Here is a 22,341-nt window from a genome sequence, read left to right as displayed (position 1 = left end):
CAACCATTGGCATAGCGCCACCTGCTGGAAACAGGAAGTGGGGTGTACAAGCTCCGTTCTCGCTGAAACTTTACATGTTGCATGAGAGTCCACATGTGATCACAGCCTGAAGGTGGTTACATCGTTCGGACACAGCGCCACCTGCTGGAAACAGGAAGTGAGCCGTACATGCTCCGTTCTGGCTGAAACTTTACACACTGAATGAGAGTATACTTCTGATCACAGTCATAAGACTGTTACATTACACCACCTGCTGGAAACAGGAAGTGGTGTGACATGCACAAAACCTTGACATGAGACACATTCTGACGTGCGTGGGTGTGTGAGGACCTGTTCAGCGCTGCTTGCAGCTTTAATTCAAAGGTTTTTTGCAGTTATCAACAGTTTTTTGAACATTGTTTTTTTCAATCGTGTCTGAATTCCAGGTCCAGATTCTGAGGTACTTGAATACAATGAAAGGTCAGAACAATCATGGATGCTCATAAGCTCACATATGTTTATGTTTGAATGTAAACCGGAGGCCGTAGAAAGTAGATCAATGGTTTGTAAGGCCAGAGAAATGTGTTATTTGTTATATAGAAAGAGTATTGTATCATCTTCAAGCTTGACTTTTGACAAGTGATGTTCATTTAAATTCATACCTTCAATATTGAATCTTTTTCTCCCAGAATTGACAATAGTCATGAATGAATATTAGTTTTTGACTTATGCCTCTTGCTACCTTAAATGAGGGGCGTGTACCCTCAGGAAGAGAAATACAACTTTTATCTTTATATAACATCATAATGAAGTGTGGTTTGTTCCCTGGCTGAATAAAATTTTATTGCCCTGTTGCTAATACTAAAACTTAACATCTGCTGCATCAGAATATGTTTCTTGAAAGAAAACAGCACTGGCTTTTTGCCCTTTACAAAATTCCTTTACGTTTGAGAGTCTTTTATTCTTCTTGTATTAAACGAAAAAAAAGACGAGAGCACACTAGTCAAGTGTAATCTGTATGCGACACTGAGGAAACTCTCTCCTTCAAAACACTTTGCTAAAGTTGGAAAGAGTCAGATTTCCAGCATCAATATCTCTTAAACAAAACATCCTGAACACATAAACACTTCTTTCTCCTCAGGCAATATGCCACAGGCTCATTTTGATCTAAAGTAGAGGGAGAAATAACATTGGTCTCTATGAGCAGGCTGTGTTAGAGTGTACAGGGACCATCTGCAAATTACAAACCGCCACAACAGCGAACATAGCTATGACAAAAATATCTAATAACTTCATGGGATTCACTGCAGTGTCACCAAAATCACTGCAGCCTTCACCTGATCACATTACAACACTTGGTTTGACAGAAAATACTTTTTCCTAGTTTAAACATTCTGGTTTACATTAATCATTAACACTGAAACCTTGTAAGAAAGAGGCCTGTTTCTATTTCGTCCCATTTGTCAGGACTTCAGGTGATATTCTGAGCAGTTTATTGGTACATTGGCGTCTTAATGTCTCTGTGGTGGATTCTAAGTATCATTACTAGAAACTATCGCGTATTTGGTCAAATTGGTGCACTGTGGACTTATGGACCTTATTTTATTTGTTTGTTTGACCTATTCTGGCTTTGATGGCACTTTTTATGGTGTATGTGATCTTATATTTAATATAATAAAAGCAAAAAAACAGCACAATTCAGAGACAGTAATATTGTAATCTATCTATCTATCTATCTATCTATCTATCTATCTATCTATCTATCTATCTATCTATCTATCTATCTATCTATCTATCTATCTATCTATCTATCTATCTATCTATCTATCTATCTAGGAAATAACTTGCCCAACACTACCCTCTAACCCTAGCTGTTAAAATAATGTAAATGTAATCCCTGAGCTGCCGGAGGAATTGTCAGACCACCCCTGAGCTTGTCCTCCCTAACGTCTTTCAGCAGTGGTGAGATTACTCGTCTTCGCCCTGGCCCCGCCCCATCACCGATGTCGCCTTGGAAACGGGGCGTGACTAAAGCGCTCGCAGAGCAGGTGACCGCACTGATTGGCCGAGGCGTCGGCCGATGCGTGAGCATGCCATCGTTCCATCGGTGTGGCGCTGGTGGAGGAGAGCAGCCGCCCCACTGTGAGGCCGGCTCTCCGTGCGACCGCTGTCAGTCAAAATCCCAGGGGACAGGAACCAACTCCTCGACCACCCTTTGCCTCTCCTGTCTGCCTCCTCGCCCCGGTAAGTGTGCTCCCACCAGAGGACTGGCGCTGAAAGACGCTCAGTCTATTAGGAGATAAAGTCGGTGAGTTTAATCTTCCGCTGAACTAGTCTCATTTGCATACTTAAAGTGACAGTGTGCCCAGCAACTAAGAGGACATGTACGGTAGTTATAGTTAATTAGTTATGAAATCTAGATAATTAACAGTGATATCTTCTAATTTTTCTTCAAAAAGATGTATTGATGAGTAAAATAAGTCACCCTGATTGTTAGGGTATTGGCAGGGATCTGATATTATCTCTGTCACAGTACAGAAGTCCTAATACAAACATACATGATACAGTATATTGCAATAAAATGCGTTGGTAAATTATCAAAAAATATATATCTTGAAATCAGCAATATTTGAATATATATACACACACACACACTTTCATGCTGTTATAGTGTTTGAGGTTTACTGTCTTCCTGTTTCATGACTCATTGTTTCAGTACTTATGAAAAATGTCGCCAGCAATGAAGCATGGTCAAATGTTTTCATTTTATTGTTCTTGATTGTGCTGTTACCATGGTCTTATTTTGTATATCTTTTAATCTCTTCATTTCCATTTTAAAATGACTTTGAAAATTTACTTCTCCACTCATATTGAAATTATTAATGATGATGATGTTGATGATGATGATAATGATGATAATAATCATTTGGATTTCACTTTACAATTATAAATGCCAAAGTGCTAAAAACAACAATATATTCTAAAAGTAGCAATATAAAACACTTAAAAGCAGCAATAAATATCACTAAGAGCTGCGAAATAGGAATGTTTTTGGTCCCTTTTTAAAAGAATCAGTGGTCTTCAGTACGCTGCTCTGAGAGTATTGGTGTTTTTGACCAAGTCCGGAGTATGGCCTTAACATGTTTGTGGACCTCAACATGCTGACTGAGATTGAAGTAGTCCAATAGATGAAGGAATTCTGCTGCATAACGGCAGGAGGGGGAGTCAACAGAGATGTTCAGGTCTCTAAGTATTGCAATGTTTGCAGATGTGGGACAAAATGTAGATAGAAGGTTCGAGTCGTCTGGAATGAAATTTGGATACTTATTAAATGCCATTAAGCCTAATTCATACTCCATACGCAAACGATATGTGAAGGCTATGTGCCACGTGACCCTCCTCTGCACAGTCTCTACATCGATGTTACGAGCAGCTCCAACAGCCTTAAGCAATTCAGCAGTGTGTAGCGTCTCCCAACCAGTCCCTCCAGGATTTCACTGCCTTTTTTGTGATTGTTGCCGCCAAAATCCCTGATTTCACAGTGTTTTTCCACAAAGTTGCGATAAAAGTTAGTGTTTTTTAGGTGTTTGTTGTGGTAAAAGTCAATTCAATGCAACTTTATTTATATAGCGCCAAACAACACAGTCATCTCAAGGCAGTTTTACATAGAAAACCCGCCATTTCCACATGAATAAGCATAAGCAACTGTGGAAAGGAAAAACTCCTCTTTAATAAGAAGAAACCTACAGAACCAGGCTCAGAGGTAACGGAATTGGGAGAAAGTGAAAGTTTTGATGAAAAGTTTCAAATTGTCCCTTTTTCACAGTAATTCAACACACAGTTACACAGTTTTGTGAAATGAGTAATTAACACTCTGAATTAATGAAATACTGTGATTAAAGAACAAAAACACTGAAAATGGTCCTTTATATCACATCAATGTCACAAACAAGAAATTACCAGGACTACAAATCTGTAATAATACAGGCTTTACTGAGGCTGACACAACTTCTAAAGTTTCATATATACAGTAGTTTAGAAACATGTACAAAGACTTGAGTCAGATTTTATGAATTTAAATTACAATCTGTGTTTTTGTACCTGATTTTAGTGGTCTCACCCTTCTTTTCCAGAATCTTTCAGACAATTTTGACAGAATAGAATAGATTAGAAATAAAATACTTTATTAATCCCAGAGGGAAATTCTTTGAAGCATTTCTCCACACAGAATAAAAACAAAGACAGTTGAATATCAAATAGGACAAGATAGAAATTAAATAAGGAATTTTGAATATTAATATGCACAAGACTTAATGTAACAAATATAAGCACAGAAAATATTAACTTCACCAAAACACAGCAAATACCATGTACCGGGAGGAATTATAGAGTCTTATGGCCACAGAAACGAACAACTACATTTGTATCTCTTTTCTCTGCAGTTTAGCTTTTTTCCTGCTATTTTTAAAGCTTTCTTTCCCCTTTTAAGATCCGGTTCGTCCGTGACAGACACAGCGTAGTGACGGTGCTCTGCACTGCCCCCTGCAGTTTGGGAGCAGTAGCGGCACACGTTTGTGCAGTAACCATAAACGAGCCTTAACGAGCCTAAAACACAAAACAGTCTCTCCCCACTGTTGTGTTAGAGATTTTCTTTCTTCTTTTTTTTCTTCTTGTTTTCTTTTTCTTTTTTTTACTTCTTTTCTTTTTTTTTCTTTTGACACCCCATTTTCACATTTCCATCTTGCTGAACTCTCAGAGATTCAGTGACCATCATCTGTGTCATTTTTGCTTTTTAGTGACCATCGCAAGCCCTCCCTGAAGGTGAATGTTTACACTGTATCTTTGCTTACTCTGGACTGTGGCGGGTAGGGTCACACCACTGTGTGTGTGTGTGTGTGTGTGTGTGTGTGTGTGTGTGTGTGTGTGTGTGTGTGTGTGTGTGTGTGTGTGTGTGTGTGTGTGTGTGTGTGTGTGTGTGTGTGTGTGTGTGTGTGTGTGTGTAATGATTTTGGTAGTTTATTATTTTATTGAGTGTTGATGTACACATCGTCACATTTTAGAATTGTGTTAATCTACTCAGTGGGCTATTAACAGAGAGAACCAGTTGAAACAAGGTTTTGTTAGGGGTTATGGTCAATTTAAATACAGAAATTAAAATCAAAGTGAGGTGCAATCATAACATATGTGCATATATGCCTTGGTATTCTGAATCATGGTATTATATTTTGTTTTTAGCTGCTTCCAAGTCACCTTTCTCCTGTTGGATTGCACTTAAATTAAATTCAGATTTTATACCTATTTATTATTTCTACCCGTATGCTGCGATCTTAACTTAAATGTTAAGTCAATGAAGTAATGCATTCAAACTTATGCGTTGAATCTGGCAGCAACTTTGTCCCAGCCGTATCTCTCCTCCCCTGCTGAAGTAGTGTTACTTTTACGGTGGTCATGGTCCGCGAATCCAATACCGTCCAAAGGAAGGTGGTTACCTGCGCAGGGACTAGATTCCTCTTCTCCAGGTTGACGCCCAAGCCCAGAGAGGCCACGTGATTAAACACATTCTTCATGTCCTGAATGACATCCTCTGGAGTCGGGGCACATATCAGCCAGTTGTCCAGATATGGCAAGATCTTTAATCCCCGAGCCTGCAGTGGGGACAGAGCTGCAGCCACACATCTGGAGAATACCCTGGGGGACAGGGAAAGCCCGAAAGGGAGAACCATAAACTGGTAGTGCTCCCCTTGGAATGCAAACCGAAGGAAATGCCAATGTTAAGGCGCAATTAGGACATGAAAATATGCGTCTGTCAAATTGATTGCCATGAACCAGTCCCCCAGAGATATTGCCTGGAGGACCTGGTTAACGCGCAACATCCTGAACAGGATTACTTTTAAAAACATGTTCAGACCTCACAGGTCCAGAACAGAGTGCAGGTCGTCCGTTTTCTTTGGTACAAGGAAGGACTTGAATAAATCCCCCCTGGTCCTGCAAGGGGTCCACAGGTACGATGGCACCTTTGGCCAGCAAGGTGCGAGTTTCCTGTGACAGTGCTTGTGCCCTGACTGGGTCCTGGATCACAGTCATCTTGACCCGACCATGTACGGGAGGCCAACGGCAGAATTGAATGGGGTACCCTTGGGACAGAGTTGCCAATACCCAAGTGTCTGGGGAGTGGGCAGCTCAGAGCCTGAGTTGACTGGGGGTAATAAATTCCGACCGCTGGCTGACGGGTCTCATCTGTGTGCGCCCTGGGCTGTGAGGGACCTGGGGGGACGCTGGTTAGCTCGTCTGGCTGTAGAAGTGCTTGGGGGCCGTACAGGACCTTGTGACCTCTGGTCCTGAACTGGTCTGAAGCCCTGCCGGCGAGGTTCAGGAAAAGGATTGGCTGGGGCTGACTATGTCCGTCCAGCAGAAGCTGCGGCTTCAGAACTCATGCGCTGATGGGCATGTCTCGGAGTCACGCCAACTGCTGTCTAGAGCAGTTCGCCTGTGTCGTGCGCTCGAAGGCCTTACAGTTCCCCGGGAACCACCTATACGCTCCTCAATGCCCTAGAGCTAGACTCCGACCGAGGGGACTGTGCAAGCAAAACTTGACTCCAGGTCTGAACAAGAGTGGACATCAAGCGGCCGAGCTCCCTTGCCATTAAGGCAAAAGCCTGCAGGGATGCGTCCATTAGGCCCTGTGTTGGCTGGTCAAGGAGCCCTTCCTCCAATGACGCAGAGAGGCCCAACATTTGGTGGGAGATAAAGTTTCTGATGCGACCCATACGGGCACCCACATCATTCGCCCTGCAGAGTAGGTCGTCTGTGATCTGACACCGCGATTGCGGGCACCTCGCATTTGTCCTCAGATAGGGCTTTCCCACAAAGTACCAGGTGCGAATTCAGGGCCAGTGCTAGGGCCAGTTCTTAAATGAGCACCGCCAAAGCACCGGTTCTTTTTCCACCGTTAACGGAGCCAGTGAGAGACAACGTCATTGCGTCACTCCAAAATGTGGTGCGTCACTGATTTCACCAACATAGCTCTGGCAGCGCTCATACAAGAACTAGGAGATAGACTCTATTCATCGGTTTGGTACAGGTCGCCCCATCTAGTCTGACCTGAACCTCAGATGCAGACCAAAGAGCCAGAAAACATTGAGCCTCCTCATCGCTCTTATTGGTGTTTTTTCATGTCCGTCTTGCTTTAGTCCGGAGCCCCGGAGTGGCCATAGAGAAAGAACAATTATAATGATAATAACGCGTGAATGAGCTTGAGTCTTATTTTTCAACATTTCAATAATTACAATGTGAATTTCTGCTCCTTTCACTTTATTTCTGGATGCGTCTGAATCAAATGCTTCAACAGGGAGGAATGGAGGTGTAGAATGATAGAACGCTGCTCTACAGCCGTTTCCATGGCAACCTACATAAAAACACTGATTAAAGTTGTCTTTCACATGGAGCCATTAAAAGGCTCATTTTATGGCTAAAGACTCCAAGTTTTCATTTACAGTAGTATGTAGTTTGTTTAGTAGTTACCGATGATCCAAAAGTCTGGCTTCATTATAAAGAAGTTCTGTGGGTAAAAAATAATAATGGGGCTTAGCGGAGCGCAACGCAGCCTCATGCAGACCTCAGCCTGCGGTCAAAATGCCATGCAAGACCTGGAATTGAAGTTAGTTACTATGATGTTACCATGAAAAGTCTGAAAAAAACCACAACTGCTTCTAAATCATATATCCAACGCAGCTGACAGCACAGCACTGGAGCTCTGCACCAACAGTTCGAGAGGCACAGCTCTGCGATCGCGGATTTAATCATCCTGTTCACTTGTGTTATTAACTTGAGGGAACAACTTATTATCTTGTTCCCACACGTTACTATTATTTTTTCTATAATCACTCCGGGGCTCCATGTTCACCGTAGATTTCAGAAAGCCGGTTCATCGTCTCTTCCTCCTCGTAGGTAGTGATAACTCCAGCAGTAAATCCGCCCCCAGCTGATGATGTGTCAGATCCCGCTCTGGCTCCACTCTGGCCCAACAATGCAGTGGGGCCAGCGTAGCACCAGTTTAGCCGCTGATAGGCCGGGGCTATGATGGTTGAAAGCCAAAGAACTGGTGATAAGTCTAGCCCTGGCTCCGAACTAGAACCTGGTTCTTTCTGGTGGAAAATAAAGTCTCCTAAGGATGAACAATGACGGACGCAATCGCCGGTTCTACAGCCGGCATCTGCCCCCGGCATCTGCCCCCGGCATCTGCCCCCGGCCAACTTTTTCTGCGCCCTGCATCACTGCCAGCGCCTGTCCGTCTGATGTCGACCTTGAAAAGGGCTTTGTGTCAGTCCAACAAGCGTGCAGCTCCTTCACGTATTCTCTGAAGGGGGAACAGCAAAAGGCTTTGCAGTCGATCAGCGTCGGAAAAAAACACTAGGGCTAGGTTAGGCACTGTTATAAAGTTGGCACCCTCTATTCCCAATCGGCTAAGGGCAGTTCTTATTGCCCCAGTCACAGATTCCTCCCAGCGGCCTGAGAGCCCGGAGAAGTTTGGGAGCCTGCCTCTGAGACTTTGGAGCTTAATACATCATAATCCTCCTGAAATAGGGTATCAGAAGCAGCCACAGACATCACATCCTCGTCATGTCTTGCCACTTCCAGCTCCCGAGGAGTGACCACATTGCGGCCCGGCTCAACCTGAGTCAGTTCTGTTGTGAGGTTGTCCACTTTACTGGACAACCTGCAAGAATCCTCCTTTCTTTGCCTCTTCCTCTGACGAGGCTGGGTCTCTGTAGAAGAGTGCTTACAGTCCGCAGGCTGATCAATAGGCGAATGGCCAGACGACACGACATCCCAAGTAGGAGGTTCCTCAAAATTGGCTAGGCGTGTGACCCTCACGGACCGGGGCATAATCATGCTGTTGGTACAGGCATTTTCTGAGTGGGCCTCCTGAAGGTTGTCCACACCGAGGCAGGAGGGACATCCTCCGATTGGAGTGGGGCCTAACAATATCTACACGCCAGACACTCCAGCATTGTAACACCCCCTTTTTATGTTATTTTTTATTTTTCAAAAGGAACTAAATTAATTAAGCAGTACTGTTTGTATTATTATAGCACAGCTATAGGAGTCAGGTCGAGCAGAGATGCCATTAGTGACTCCGAATCATGCAAACCGAGCACAGCCCTCTTTTTAAAATGTTTTTTAAGGTATCAAAAAAGGAATCCCCCTGAAAAAACAGTGCTGTTTGTATTATTACAGCACCGTGCTACGGCGTCAGGTCAGACAGAGAATGCCACTAGTGACTCCCATCGTGCAAGCCGAGCACAGCTTTTCTTTATTTTTCTTTTCTTTTTAAACTTTTTCACGAAGCTGACCAATATGTCACGAACCGTGTCAAGCACACTAGCGTTTCGTACCCGTGAACTGCCGCGTGCCGCCTGGGAGCTCCAGTTCCCTGACGCTGGAACCTTGGACGCTGGAGCTGGTCCGAGCCCCTAGCCCCGAGCCCCGAGCCCCGAGCCCCGAGCCCCGAGCCCCGGTGTCTGTCCTGGCATCGCATCCACGATCTCTGCCTCCATGCGGAAGTAGCAGCCGTCACAACCAGCGACGCGACACTGGCACCGACCGGCTTTGTGACACCGGAGTGGCTCCGGAACCAACACAGAATTTGCAGCTGTCGCTTCGCCGGGGACAGAGCCGACCGGCCGACGTTCGCTCTCTCGGAACCAACATGGAAGTTGCGGCTGCAGCTCTGTGGCTGCAAAAAATAAAATAACTAAACAACTAGTACAAAGCGGAGGATGTAAACAACAACACAGGATTCATAAGGTCCAGATCTGACACGCCGGCTGAGATCACTGTTACAACGTCACATATCTGTGGAGTTCTAAACTCCGCCTACATTTTAAACCTCCCCTTGGTGGTGGAAACGCCACCCAAATTTTGGTTGGGGTCTGCTTTGCCGTACTGCTCCGTTCCTTCCCTGCACTTTTTGTGCGGTGGAAACGTGGCTTAAGTAGACCGCTTTTTATGAAAACAAGCATGCAGCCGTAGAGAAACTATTCAACTGAAGCAGCTGTATAACGACAATACATGTGATAAACACAACCAACATGGCGTGTAATCAACCAAACCAGCTGGGTTGTGGCTTCAAATAAAGTACAACGAGCCAGGAGGCTACAAATGGAATCTACCGAGCACAACGCACCGGCGAAAAGCCCGCTCAATGGACTCACCAGGTGTAGAATGCCTACCACTCAGCTCTGATGAAAGTCTGCAGAAACGCAGCTTGTGCAGTCCTTTGGGAGTGCTAACCCGACCGCAGGTCACAGGGCAACAAGCAACCAGCAGCAAACAACTGGAAAGCAGTGGAAATCTGCAATATTGTGCCGACAAACCACACATACAAACCTGCGGGCGAGAAAGTGAAAAGTGACTGGGCTTCCGAGGTCACGGGGAGTCATCAGTGACTTTGTTGTTATAATATTCTAGACCTGCGTACGCGCAAAGATGATCATCCAGTGCTTAAAGCACCGCCTCTGGCTTTCTGAAGGGATGAAATGGAACTCAGAGATTCATCTCAGAGTGAGTCGACTCAGAGTTCAGGGAGAGACTGAGTTTGTTGAACCTCCTTTCTGCAAAACCCCCCAGATGACATTTCTGTAGTTCGTGACATACGCCTTTATGCATGCAGTGCACTCGGACCAGAGGCACAGCAACACATTCGAGTGCTTAATGAGCGAATGTAAACTAAAACTGTAAGTAAACTGAAATCAACCGAAGCTGTTTAACTAAGACTGTGCAACTAAACACAAGTAAAAATATTTTAAACAACCCAACATCCCACAAACTGTGTGAAGTTTAGAACGGCACTGCTGCTTCTGTATAGATGAACCTTTTCAGAAGATACACTCTGATTGGCTGTCTTCCCAACTTGTCCCACAACAAGAGCAGCTCTGATTTGATCTCTTGTCCTTTCAAAACGATTAAACTCAGCACTCTTACTCATCTGAATAAATGTCCTCGAAATTCCAGAGACAGAGGAACTCAGATGCCATCAGCTGTCCAGAGCCCAGGGCAGCGATTTACACATAAAAGTCTAAAAAGCGCCTAAAGCACACACAGTGCACAGGAAGCCATCTCAGAAAACACTGGTTGAAATGAACAGACGAGAAAAAATCACAAAAGTTAAAATCACTGAGGGCAGCGGCAGCCAGTTGCACCAGCGTCCACTCGCACGTCAATGCTATGTAACGCACACGATACTATGCAATAATAATAATGATAATAATAATAATGTAATAGTAATGATGATGATGATGATGATGATAATAGTGATAAGAGTGATAATAATAAGAGTAGTTATAATGGTGTGTGCTGGAGCTAAGACTGACTATATGATATTATTGAGAATTATGTGTCGATGGTCTTTGTGTTCTTTGGTTCAGTGCCCCCACACCATGCTGACCCGCCTGTTCCGCGCCCACGGCCTCCTGGTGGCCTCGCACCCCTGGGAGGTCATCGTGGGCACCGTCACGCTCACCATCTGCATGATGTCCATGAACATGTTCACCGGAAACGACCAGATCTGCGGCTGGAACTTCGACTGCCCCAAAACCGAAGAGGTGAGTCTTGGAGATGATCCGCTAGAAAACCCGCAGGAGTCATGAGATAAAATAACAGGAGGTCAATCTGAAGGAGAAGAGCTTATAAAACAGCACTGATAATAGAGATGTTTCAATTTCTAGTTTCTGAGGAAATACCATTTTTTTCCAATACAAGTTGTAAATGTGATGGACTCGTGGCTAAAGAGATGGGCTTGGGATTGGAAGTTTGCAGGTTTGAGCCCTACTGTGGACAGGTCACCACTGGAGGTCCCTGAGGCCCCTCAGCTCCCTGCAGTGCCGTAATGTGGCCACACCTCCGCACCCTGGAACTTGTTAAATGCGTTAAAAGGAATTTCCCAAAGGGGATTAATAAAGTATGACTAGTTTATCAGTAAATGCATTAAATTGATATTTAGTTGTATTTTATTCCTTTAAATTCAGACTTGTGGGTAATTCTCTTATATGATTTTACTGTTTTGGTCCCATACAGATCAAATTCTGTTCTGTGAGGCTCCTGAACTGAATTAAGTTGGAATATAAGACCCTCTGCCCCCATCAGCTCCCCACAAGCACCATGCTGTGTGGCAGCCTATTGATGGGTCAGTTCGGTAAAGAGATTTTCCCTCTGGGGACTAATAAGGAACTTAATAATACCGTATTTTCTGGACTATAAGCTACTACTTTTTCCAGCGTTGTTAATTTGGGATGGTGGAAACAGGTGATTTTGTACAAGAGGGAGAAGAGTGATTGTATTAGTTCAGTGAAAGTGCTTTCTAAATTGAAGCCATATTTTAATAGAATTCCAAATAACTGGTCCCAGATTTTTCACGCTTGCATTGATAGGCAGGGTGGTACTTAGTATGGACATTGGTGAGATTGGCAAGTTGGAATCAAGTTCCATTGCAGCTCACGTTGGTCCTGTCCCATTTTCATGCATTGATATTCACTAATTAAATTTAGAAATGTTGGTTGCCCAGTAGTAATATAAGAAATTGGGTAGGGCCTGTTCCTTCAAACTCTTGGTCATCTCTAATGAAGCTCTCTTAATTTGTGGACAGGAAGCGTCCCAGATGAAGTGGGTGATGTGACTGTATAATTGTCTGAACCATGCCTTAGTTAGCAAGATTGGAACCATCTGAAATATTTACAAGAATTGTGGCAGCACTGTCATCTTCACTGTGTTCACCCTTCCTGCAAGCGAGATGGGGAGGGCTGACCATTTTAGGAAGTCCTGTTTAGTCCTTTCTATCAGTGCTTTAAAGTTAAAATCGGAGAGGTCCTTTTACACATGTATAACGTTTATGCCCAAGTATGTGAAATATTTTTTTTCTAATTTGAATAGACAGCTAGGATAATCAGTTGACTTTGCCAATTCATTTATGGGAAAAACCAAGCTTTTAGAAAGATTAAGACAATAACCAGATAGTTGTTAAGATTTTTGTAGAGTGTTTAAGAGTTTTGGGATTGATTTCACTGTATTTTCTCTCGATAGTAAAAGATCGTCCGCATATAGTGAGACCTTGTGCACTGTTTGATTTCTACTGTTAACAGCAATTCCTTGATTCGTTCTCAAGGATGTGGCCAGTGGTTCAATGGCTAGATCAAATAAGAATGGTGAGAGGCAGCATCCCTGTCGTGTTCCTCTATCCAGCCTAAAATTTTTCTTTCTTTTTCTTTCTTCTTATATCCAGGTGCGCTCAATAGTACAGTAAATAAAACTAAATTAAAGTTTGGCCAAACTCACTCATTTAAATATATTATTTCCATTTTACCATTTATATTAGTTCCAATGTCGGGCAAACCTGAACGCAAATTAAACGAACAGTAAATATGAAAGACATTTTGAAATGATTTGCCGAAGTAAAAATAAGAATAATAAAATTTAAATGCTAATATGCTAATGCATTGAAATACATTTACTTCTATTAATTGTTTAATTACATCCTTAATAGGTTTTGGTAACACTGTCTTTAAATGTTACTTTCTTATTTTACATTATGAACCATAATTATGGTCCAAATGTGTCACGAAAACAAAAGATTTATTTGGGATGTTTTTCGCAGTTTTAGATAACTTCAAATGATCCTCAAGGAGTCGTCAAATAAAGTGTGAATTTTGAGTAATTTCCTTAGCATTTGTTCTCTTTTTACAGCAAATCCTGAGCAGTGATATCATCATCCTGACTATCACTCGCTGCATCGCCATCATCTACATCTACTTCCAGTTCCAGAACCTGAGACAGCTTGGCTCCAAATACATTCTAGGTAATTTACGACTGCTCGTCAAGTGTGTTTGTAAGATGTCCAAGTCAACTGATTTCAAGCTAAAATGTGTCATCTACCATGTTGCAGGCATTGCAGGACTTTTCACCATCTTCTCCAGCTTTGTGTTCAGCACGGTCGTCATTCACTTCCTGGATAAAGAGCTTACCGGTCTGAAGTACGAAATGGACTTCTCCCTAGTTTTTAACGTCTCTCTCTTTATCAATAACTCATAGTAATTTCTGTGATTTCCCTTCCAGTGAAGCTTTACCTTTCTTCCTGCTTCTCATCGACCTCTCCAAAGCATGCGCTCTTGCCAAGTTTGCATTGAGCTCCAGTTCTCAGGTGTGTAGAAGCTTCCACTTTTTACATTGCAGATTCACCTGAACACTCCTCATAATCCACCCTAACTCTTTCAGGATGAAGTGAGGGACAACATTGCTCGTGGCATGGCCGTACTGGGACCGACCTTCACTCTAGATGCTCTGGTAGAGTGTTTAGTGATCGGAGTGGGAACCATGTCAGGTACCTGGTCATTTCGGATGAACTCCTGTGTTTATATTCACTTTGTTAAAATGCTGATAGATCAGATTTTTCTGGCTTGAAATGTTTCCCTTGTTGAAGTAATGGATCTTAGTTCTGCTTGGTTTTTTCTGCAAATATGAGACCTTAACATGAAGAAAAAAAACAACCTTCAGAAGTTTCCTTTTACAGCAGGGGTGTCAAAGTGTGGGGGTTGGAATTTTCACATTTCGAATATTTTAAATTTAATTTCACAATGAAAGTGGGCATTTCTAATAAATGCCTGTACTTGTGCACTTTCCAGGTGTGAGGCAGTTAGAGATCATGTGTGGCTTCGGATGCATGTCTGTCTTGGCCAACTACTTTGTGTTCATGACTTTCTTCCCTGCCTGCGTGTCCCTGGTGCTGGAGGTAAGGGGACAGTTCTCATCCGCTTTAGCCCTCATCTATGCATCGCTGTCAGTCCAAATGATCATTTCTGTTCCTCGAAGCTGTCCCGTGAAAGTCAGGAGGGCCATCCCATCTGGCAGTTGAGTCACTTCTCCAGAGTGATGGAGGAGGAGGACAACAAGCCCAACCCTGTGACCCAGAGAGTCAAAATGATCATGGTAACACGACTTCTTTTCCATCATGTATCTCTGTGGCAACAGTGTCACATTCATGTGGTTATTAGATTGGTTTCCCTCCGCTCTCTGTGCAGTCTCTTGGCCTGGTGATGGTTCATGCCCACAGCCGCTGGATTGCTGAGCCGCTGTCCATCAACACCACGGTGGACATCCCTCAGATGGGCATGGAGCTGGACCACCTCTCACCCAGAAGGATCGAGCCTGAGAAACCGCTCTGGCACTTCTACCTCACCAGGTGGGGGTGCTCCTCCTCCTCTGTTTTTTGCATCATTGTTCACATGATACAAACAGAGCAATCATATCAGAGCTCATGTTTTACAAATTAATCTGCAGTTTTTTAATCACTCCCATACTTTTGGGTAAACTACAGCACTGATTCTCAAACTGTGGCACATACCATTGATACCACAAGCTGCTTCTGCCCTGTTGATTTTTCGTTTTTTTTGTTGCCCTGTTAGTTAACCAAAGCAGTAACAGAGGCTTTTCTGTGGCACTTAAGCAGGTTTCTGCTGCCATGCAGTGACATCCAGTGTTCACAGATGGTATGCACATGTATGTTTTGATATATAAATCACACGAGCAGCCAAACCACCAAAAAAGGTGCGACTTATAGTCTGAAAAATATGGTATTGATTAATGGGTGTTGGGATAATAAATGCAGAACTCTTGTCCTGTTAGGCTTTTAATTGAAAAAAAGTAACTCGTAAGTCTTAATATGCACACTGCAACTGTTTTACATTAAAGTTTCTTTGTAATTTCACTACATTCAGTTATAAAAATGTGTGTTAACATATTGGACTTACCATGCTGGGAAAGATTTCTCCTGTTGTTACACACTCACTTTGAAAACCACTGCTATGTTATGTGAAGAAAAGTCATTTGTTTGAAAATGAAATCTTTCAAAATAGATTAAACATGAGCTTTAGATTATTTTCTTCTTTATATTTGATGAAAAACTGCTGTCATCCTTCACGTTCATCATCTTTGTTGTTAAAAACAAAGTGCTGCAGCTTGTTAGGAGGAATTAAAGAGTCTGTTATAATGCTTCTATGTAAAATGACGGATAATTTAATAATCTACATTTAATTGTTTGTAGCCTCTCAGGTTCACCTTAGTCATAGTGGTGGAGCTCAGGTGATATACGTTGTAAAAATGTTTGATCGAGAGTGGTCATTTCATAATTATTATCTTCCATCCTTAGTTAAAGAACCAGAACAAGATTATGATGGATGAATTTACAGATTTTAGAAATTGGCATCATTAACTAACTTGCCTGTGACTGCCTGTCTCCTCTGCAGGATGATAACCATGGACATAGAGCAGGTCATCTGTCTGGCCCTGGCCCTCATGCTGGCTATCAAGTATATCTTCTTCGAGCAGGTGGAGTTAGAGTCTACGCTGTCTCTGAAGAACCCCATCACCATGTCCTCTGCGGCCCGGTCCTTACAGACCTGCTGTAGACAGGAGCCACTTGCCGCCCGACCACTGGCGCCCGCCACCATGGAGGACAATCCTACCCCCGGAGAAAAAGCTGCAGCAGATGGACAAGTGAAGCAAAAACCTCACCTTGTTCTCCAAGATGAGGTGATCCGACCACAGCTTACCACGACCACTGAGAACCAGCCCAGGAGCCTCTTCATGGTGGGAGAGGACGGAGAGTCCAAGTGTGAGACGGCACAGCCCTGTGTCCCGCAGAAGCCCCGAGGCCTGGATGACTGTGTGGCTGTCCTCAACAACCCTGAGGTGAGGTTTTCAAAGGTCCTGACTTCAGCTCGCCTCCTTTTTCAGGCTGAGTTACATCACCTCGGCCCACTCTCCATATCTCTGTGTCTGTTCAGTCCATGGACTCTTATCCCTCCACTAAGACTGCAGGTTTTGAGCCAGTTGTGTGCTTAAACTCGGCTGTAATGAGCTTAGTCACTTTGTCTTTGTGGCTGAAGCTATTGCAGCGTCCCTGGAAGAGATACTTGCACAAACTCACTTCACCTTCACACTTTTCCTCTGGCTTCAACCTGCTCCTGTCACTAGGTTTCAGATGAGGTTTTGTACTCCCTCTTTCAAACAAACTGCTTTAATACAGCTATAAAGGTTAACTGGTCTATGTTCAATGTTAATATGTGGTGCTCTGCCCAGCCTAGAAGCCACTTGAACGCGACATGAAATGCTGTCCTTCACAGGTCCCAAGCAGCCACACAGAACGTTTTCTCAAAGGGAGTAATAATTTATTTCAAAAAATGTTTTTATAACAAGGGTAATGAATAACTTTGATTAAGGGTGCTCACTTTTAATCAAAGTTATTCATTACCCTTGTTATAAAAACATTTTTCTATACCAAAATAACAAACAAAACCACACTATTCTTTTATGAGTTCAACTTACGGAACCAAATAAAAGGAACCAAATAAAACACAAAGTCTGGCCTCCCTTCCTAAATTAACCAGGAGAAAAGGGTATACAAATAGTAGCAGCTCACTCCACTACAAAGGATGCCGTGCTCTATCTGTGTGTGCTGGTTGGAATGCAGTCATCAGTCAACGTCATAATTTCCCCCTTAAGTACCGCATTCTTCAGTAGTTCAGCCAATCCAATCTTCTGGTACGGTGCAACCCTATTTTCATACTAACCAGGCACATAAGGGAGAAGCACACAGGGCAGAGACAAAAATTCAAATAAGCCTCGTTTCCACTGTGCAGTATGTTCCAGTACGGTATGGTACGGTAAGGCAGAGCGCACCAAGACCCAACTCTGTTGCGCGGGCCCACCACAGAGAGTGCGGTTAAAATGTAGGCTCTGAGGGTACAACAGACGGCCGATGAGCTATTGAAATATTGCTGCTTGTCAAAGTGACGATCGTCACTACAATCAGCAGACGGCTGTGTTGTTGCTCCTCCTTCGGGAGCCCAGACCGATGTGTTAGCGACCTTGATTGAGCTGTTATGAAAAATGGTAATGGTTATGTACGGTACATTCAGTATCTTCCACAACTTTGTCATTATAAACAAACAAAAACCTACACCTTACCGGCACGTGAAATAAAAGCTATAGATACAACCGTAGTCATAACAACCCCTTCCTCAAGAATGATATACAAATCTACAAAAGAAGAGACCAGGGAATGAGCCTCTGGTTAGAATTTCTAATTTGGAAGAGAAACCAGTGAGTTGTGGTCTGGAAGAAGCTGCAAGGGCTGTGCCCTAGAAACCAAGGAAACCTCAACGTTCTGCAGCGCGAGCAGCAGGGCCAGTACTTCCTTTTCTATGGTACTATAGTTCACCTGGTGTTGTTGAACTTATAGATAGATAAATAGATAGATAGATAGATAGAATTTTATTGTCTGACCCAATAGGTGTCAGACATTTGTCTTTGACAGGGCTCAAACCTTCCTTAACATGCACACACATAGAAGGCATTAAGAACAACAATACTCTTAATAATAATGTTAATATTAAAAGACAATATACAACAACATTGTTACTTAAAATAAAGAAGAAGGGAAAGGACCGGCTGAAAGTTGTTCAGTTCTTGGAATTATGTTTCCTCTGCTGTTGAGGGCTGTGACTGCAGATAGAATAAAAAATTTTTTGTATATTGTTATGTATATAGGTGATGTCATTAGTGTAGGCAGAGAACAGAGTGGGGGATAAAACACATCCTTGTGGGAGCCCCACGTTTAAAACCAGTCTACTGGATTTAAAACCATTTAAAAGCACCTGCTGTGATCTTCCCGTTAGGAAGTCTTTTATCGATAAAATCAAAGTTGGGTGGACCTGTAGGTTCAGGAGGCAGTGCAGCAGAGTGTCAGTATTTACCGTGTTAAAAGCCGAGGAGAAGTCCATAAATAAAATCTGAGTATGTGGTTGTGCAGAGTCCATGTTTTCAGCAACTGTGTTTAGAAGAGTCAGGCTTGCATCCTCTACACCTCGGTTTGCTCTGTAAGCAAACTGGAGAGGATCCAGTTTATCGGACATGTGTGACATTAAGCCACACACCACTCTCTCCATGCATTTGCACAGGACTGATGTGAGAGCCACAGGCCTGAAGTCTTTAGAGAATGGGAACGATTAAAGACTCTTTGCACAGGTTGGGAGCACAGCCAGAGTCCAAGAGATGCTGGAACAGTCTGGTGATGACTGGCCCCAACTGTGCAGCACAGTCCTTAAGCACCCTGCCCCTGAGCAGTAGCAGATGGGATGGTCAACTTCCAGCTCGTCTTCCTGCAGAGAACAATGCCTGCACCCCACACATTGGCATACACTTCTAATTTGAAAGGACACCTAAAGTTGGGTCCAGCAATGACAGGCGAGTTCCACAGTAGAGCCTTGGCTGACTGAAAAGCAGCTTGACAAGCAGGAGTTCAGACAAAACTCCATAGTGGACTAACTCGGGCAGTGAGAGGAGCAATAACCTCAGAAAAGTTTTTACAAAAGCCTTTATAGTACCCACACATACCAAGAAAATGGCGCAGTGTATGTTTCGATAGAGGAACAGGGCACTCAATCACCTTAGCTGCCACCAGGCGGACTTGGCCCTGACCTACCGGTTTCCCCAGATAAGTCACGATTTCTTTTCCAAATCATACGTAAAAAGCAGTGGCGGCTGGCCAACAGAAGGCCCCCAGACCAAGACCAGAATAAAAAATGATTAAATAAATTAATAAACAGTAATGTTGGGATTTATGGTTGGTTATTAGCATTAAATTACTGTAAGTAATAGATTACTGAAAGTAATAAATCACTGGAAGTAATTTATGAAAAATTTAAATTATCAATGGAAGTAAACGGTCATTTACTCATTAACAACTCCTAAAGTAATTGAGTAATTACTTAAAAAAAGGGGGGGAAATTAATAAATTATCAAAAATAATTTATTAACTCACTGACTGCCAGGCATTTTCAGCTTTGGGAAGTGCGTTCTGCCAGCGTTTTCAGGGGATTTGACCCAACTTTGAAGGGCCACAGAATATGCATTTTGTTAGACTATGTAAAACCAAATTAAATATTAGGATCTCTGCTTTCATCTGGAAAAAACTGTTTGTTTCTACCTTTTACCGTTCATGAGCAATCTGCCGTAGAACATAGCAAAGTTTCACCCAAAACACCTGCTTCTGACCAAAAAACAGAGAAAACAAGCATTTTGTAAACAGTAACTTATCAAGCAGAAAAGTGACTTTTATATGCATTTTTGTTGCTTTAGTGACTCCTCAAACATCTTAACACCTTTTCCAATATATAAATTATAAAAACATGACTCAGAAAAAATACTTTTGATGGCAAATTTTGGGAAATTTATTCACAAAACAGAAAATGCAACTTTTTTAAACCATCTCAAAAAGTACACAAATTTTGAAACAACAACAACAGAAAAATAGATAATAGAACTAGAAATGTATGAACTAGAAAAAAAGTGAGTGAGTGAGTGAGAGTGAGTTTGTGCGTGCGTGTGAGTTTGTGAAGAGTGTGTGATTGAGTTTGTGTGTGTGAGTGTGCGTGTGCGCGCGTGTGAGAGTGTGTGCTTTTTCAATCCTCCCAGGCCCAGTAGTTCGGCTTTGTGTGGTAGAAGGTGAAACAGTCTCCTGTGTGCAAGGGAACACGACACGCTGCGCACCACTTGTTGGTCTCCTTGCGAAGACCCCTGTGTGCACACACCCGACATCTTCTCGTCGGTCTCTCCTTCTTGCTGGTGGCCATCAGGAGATGAGTCTCTACTGGATCCAGATGGCAACCACTCATCTGAGGAATCCGGATCTGGTTCGCTGTAAGAGCCCGCGTCACTCGAGCCAGCCGGTGATACGCTCCGTGAGGCACCAGGTGTCTCCCGGCGCCGCGGTCTTCCTCCCCGCAACGCTGGCTCCCCAGATGGACCCTCACCTGGATCTCCGCTATCTCCCCTCTCAACCTCACTCACCGATCCGCGGGTCAAACTCTCCCACGGTGTTAACTGTTTATAACCGCCCTTCTTCGCCATGTCTCTTGCTATCCTGTCTCTCTCTAAACCGCTATCTCTCGCTAATGCTAACTCCCGCCGCTCCGCTACCTGCTCACACCACGTTCTCCGTTCTCCAAACACTCCACACACTTCCGCCTCTCGGCAGACTTTTGACCCCACCGATCGCGCAATACTGCATTCTAGTGGCATCGATTAATCATTACAGGTAATGTCTCAGTATAAAGGCTCATTCATAAGGTGCGCCAGACATTTCTACAGCCCGCTGTGTAAAAAAATTAAAAACTCGTCAAAGTCGTCAATGGCAGTGAGCGTTACTATACATTATACTCGTCAAACTCGTCAATGGCAGCCAATGAGTTAATAATTTTTTTTATTAATTTGCATAAATTATTATTGTTATTTATGTATTAATAATAAATTGGGGCACCACCAGATAAACTGGAAATAGCTAATACCAAAATGCGCGAGGACGGTCTCGGAGCGAGGCAGTCTACCGAGGGCGTAACGAACGGGCGTTTCCGTTGGCCCGGTTCTGATCATCAGAGTTCTAAGTGGATGTCGGGACATGCAGTTAGAACTCTTGTGATCGAGGTAGATGTGCTCTTGCAACAGGTAACAGTTGGTTGTTACATGCAGTTGTGTGTGTCTGTGAGCTTATCTGATCAGATAAGGGGGGCGCAGGGCTGTGAGGAGATCTGGGTTAGTGGAGAAAGCGGGAGAATGAGAGAGGGTGAAGACCAGAGAAAGACAGAGAATTCTGGCGACGCTCGGTTCTGAACCCTGGTTCCTCCACACAGAACTTCCAGTGGACTGGAGCTCACTTGGACCTCTGGTTCTGAGGTGGAAAACCCAATTCCCGGACTTGGTTGGTGCGCGTGAACGCGCGTACACAAACATATGAGATACTGCGGCCTTCTGAGCGGCACATTGAAACACACATCATGTTAGCTTCACGCTAATCTAACAATATATCTGCCCAGACAAAAGCTCTCTCACCGCCCGGTTCTGCTGTGTTGGACAGCACCATCCGTGGTGCTGTTGGTTCTGTGAGGCGGTGGTAACTGGTTGTTACTGGGTCTGAATTCAGCGTCCTGAATTCAGAGGCCTGGCTTCAGCTGCAGGAGTGAACAGCAAGCCAGATGATTTGGAGAGGAGACGATGGCTCTGCTCTCCAGAATCCCCAAAAAAAGGAAAAATAGAGGAAACAGAAGATGTCGTCCAAACTGGGTCCTGCTCGTCCAGCGGGCTGGGGTTGATGTTTCTTTTGTTCCCACTTGATGCTCACTATACCATCCTGAGGAAAGCAGAGACTTGTGTCTCCCTCGATGGTCAGATTGAGAAGCAGAGAGAGTTGGTTGGAAAAGTTTCACCAAGGCTTGAATTTCGGACCCCTGTGATGTTTGGGTCGGGTTCGATCATCCT

The 22,341-nt window shown here is 43.6% G+C and overlaps 1 protein-coding gene across 2 annotated transcripts in view; it reads left to right on the top strand.

Moving 5' to 3' along the window:
- Window positions 1-2,038: 2,038 nt before the first annotated feature.
- LOC308111823 (3-hydroxy-3-methylglutaryl-coenzyme A reductase-like) overlaps window positions 2,039-22,341 on the top strand; it is a 55,446-nt gene continuing 35,143 nt past the window's right edge. Inside the window, exons 1-11 of one of the 2 annotated variants that reach the window (XM_080466868.1) lie at window positions 2,086-2,223; window positions 4,776-4,800; window positions 11,406-11,582; window positions 13,717-13,828; window positions 13,916-14,003; window positions 14,086-14,170; window positions 14,245-14,350; window positions 14,652-14,758; window positions 14,839-14,955; window positions 15,048-15,208; window positions 16,272-16,716. In XM_080466868.1, coding sequence (XP_080322994.1) covers window positions 11,418-11,582; window positions 13,717-13,828; window positions 13,916-14,003; window positions 14,086-14,170; window positions 14,245-14,350; window positions 14,652-14,758; window positions 14,839-14,955; window positions 15,048-15,208; window positions 16,272-16,716 — 1,386 coding nt within the window. In that variant the 5' untranslated portion in view covers window positions 2,086-2,223; window positions 4,776-4,800; window positions 11,406-11,417. Of the gene's footprint in view, window positions 2,224-4,775; window positions 4,801-11,405; window positions 11,583-13,716; window positions 13,829-13,915; window positions 14,004-14,085; window positions 14,171-14,244; window positions 14,351-14,651; window positions 14,759-14,838; window positions 14,956-15,047; window positions 15,209-16,271; window positions 16,717-22,341 lie in introns of both variants that reach the window. The other variant, XM_080466867.1, reaches the window with a different exon arrangement.

Source organism: Lipophrys pholis (assembly GCF_963383615.2).
Source record: "Lipophrys pholis genome assembly, chromosome: 7".
Lineage (NCBI taxonomy): Eukaryota > Metazoa > Chordata > Actinopteri > Blenniiformes > Blenniidae > Lipophrys > Lipophrys pholis.
Note: the sequence above shows the minus strand (reverse complement) of the source record. Positions and strands in the feature narration are given on the sequence as shown.